The sequence below is a fragment of the Rhincodon typus genome, chromosome 3, assembly GCF_021869965.1.
Source record: "Rhincodon typus isolate 14 chromosome 3, sRhiTyp1.1, whole genome shotgun sequence".
In the NCBI taxonomy this organism is placed as follows: Eukaryota; Metazoa; Chordata; class Chondrichthyes; order Orectolobiformes; family Rhincodontidae; genus Rhincodon; species Rhincodon typus.
This window is the reverse complement of record NC_063334.1, coordinates 118,431,275-118,433,175: the sequence shown is the minus strand read 5'-3', so window position 1 is coordinate 118,433,175 and position 1,901 is coordinate 118,431,275. Positions and strand designations below refer to the sequence as shown.

Below are 1,901 nucleotides of genomic sequence, written 5' to 3'. Positions count from 1 at the left end.
ACAGGCCACAAAAATGCTGACCTAGCCAGTGACGCCCACGTCTCACAGGTGAATAAAAAAACAAAGGCTGGGAAACGGGACTTATTGTTATGAATGGAGGGAAGCTCTGCATTGCTAATCTCACAGGATTTTCGCAACAATGCCCACGTTGCTCATGCTAAGATTCTGTTCACGGAGTTTAATGTTTAAACTTTCTGGGCAGCTTCCACATAGTGAGCGCACTGGGAATTCTGAGGGGTTCCAACAGGATTCTTGTATGATACCTGGTATGACACCTATTCCAAACTACCTGGAGGTCTGGACCAGTGTACTGAAACAAGTCTCAAAACTGGTCAGTGCAGACGAGAGAGACTCAGTTTTCCTAAAGAAAGTCGCAAAGCCACTGTGCTTAAAGATGCTACATTTCACTCTTTACAAAAGGAACCGTTCTTCCCAACATTAAACACGACCGTGCTTGTTTACCCTCTTTGTTGTCTTTACTAGTGGTTTGACTTGAAACAGTTGTGCAAGAACATTCAACTAAACTAACAGCAAATGAAATGGTCGTACGAGGATGTTAATTTTTGACTTGATTCGCGACAAGATGGATCATTCTCTGTGGATCCTTTTCAGTAAGTCGCTCTACACAGATTCTTTGATGAGTGCAGCCAACCTCTGAAAACCCTGCAAGGGATAAGAAAAATGCACATGAGAATCCCTCATTCTGTCATTTTACATCATTATTTTTATGGGACGACAGTGCCTCCTCCAGAGCCCCACTTTTATACACTAGGCGAAGGAGAGCCCCTTCCCCTCCCCCTTTTCTGATGAAGGGTCTAGGCCCGAAACGTCAGCCTCTCTGCTCCTATGATGCTGCTTGGCCTGCTGTGTTCATCCAGCCCTGCACCTTGTTGTCTCGGATTCTCCAGCATCTGCAGTTCCTACTATCTCTGATTCAATTTTAACCCCACTGCGAAGCCTCTTCTAAGGATGCCTAGCCTGAAGAAGTTACCCTCCTCCCTCCGGACAAACCTCAAGGGATCTCTCTCCCACTGCAACTCTCTCGTAATCTCTTCGGCCCTGAAACTGCTCGACCACGTCCTGAAGCAAACCAGGTACTCACCTTTGTCCCCCTCCACCCACAGATCAACGAATACCGCTCATGCTTGGACATAGAGCAGTTTTTCCGCCGCCTCCGCCTCTCCACCTATCCTCTTCTCTATCCCTCTTCTATCCGGCTACCACTCTCTCCCTATTTATTTCAGAACCCCCTTCCCCTCCCCCTTTTCTGATGAAGGGTCTAGGCCCGAAACGTCAGCCTCTCTGCTCCTATGATGCTGCTTGGCCTGCTGTGTTCATCCAGCCCTGCACCTTGTTGTCTGTGAAGGAGAGAGGCTGCTTTGTTTCACTACATCACTTCAGAAATTGTACAGTACAGAAACAGTTTTGGCAGCATCGATGGAGTGAAAGTAGAGTTCATGTTTCGGAACTTCAGATGTTCTGAAGAAGGGTCACTGGACCTGAAACGTTAACTTTGCCTTCTCTCCCCATAGTTGCCACCAGGCCTGCTGAGATTCTCCAGCAATGTCTATTTCTGTTTCAGGTGTCCAGCATGGGCAGTTCTTTGTTTTATTCAGCACAAAAACAGGCCATTCAACTGTTTACTCCAAATAAGTCAACAGCCGAAAGTCCAAATCCCGTTTGAGACTCCTACAGAGTCAAGGTAAGTGTGTCAGATAAATGGGTGAGGGAGTAAGTTAGCAGGTGGGTGAGGAGTGGTGTTGCAAGTACATGAGTAGTAGGGTACCACGTGTGTGAGGATGCAGAGTACCAGGTGGGTGAGGAAGCAGAGTGCTAGGGGGGTGAGGGGGAAGGGTGCCAGGTGGGTGAGGAGGCAGAGTGCCAGGTGGGTGAGGGGGAAG

General features: G+C 48.1%; 1 protein-coding gene across 1 annotated transcript in view; it reads right to left on the bottom strand.

The window, feature by feature from the left end:
* Positions 1-457: 457 nt before the first annotated feature.
* Positions 458-1,901, bottom strand: part of aadat (aminoadipate aminotransferase) — a 132,567-nt gene continuing 131,123 nt past the window's right edge. Inside the window, exon 13 of the mRNA XM_048594045.1 lies at positions 458-663. Coding sequence (XP_048450002.1) covers positions 622-663 — 42 coding nt within the window. The 3' untranslated portion in view covers positions 458-621. The remainder of the gene's footprint in view (positions 664-1,901) is intronic.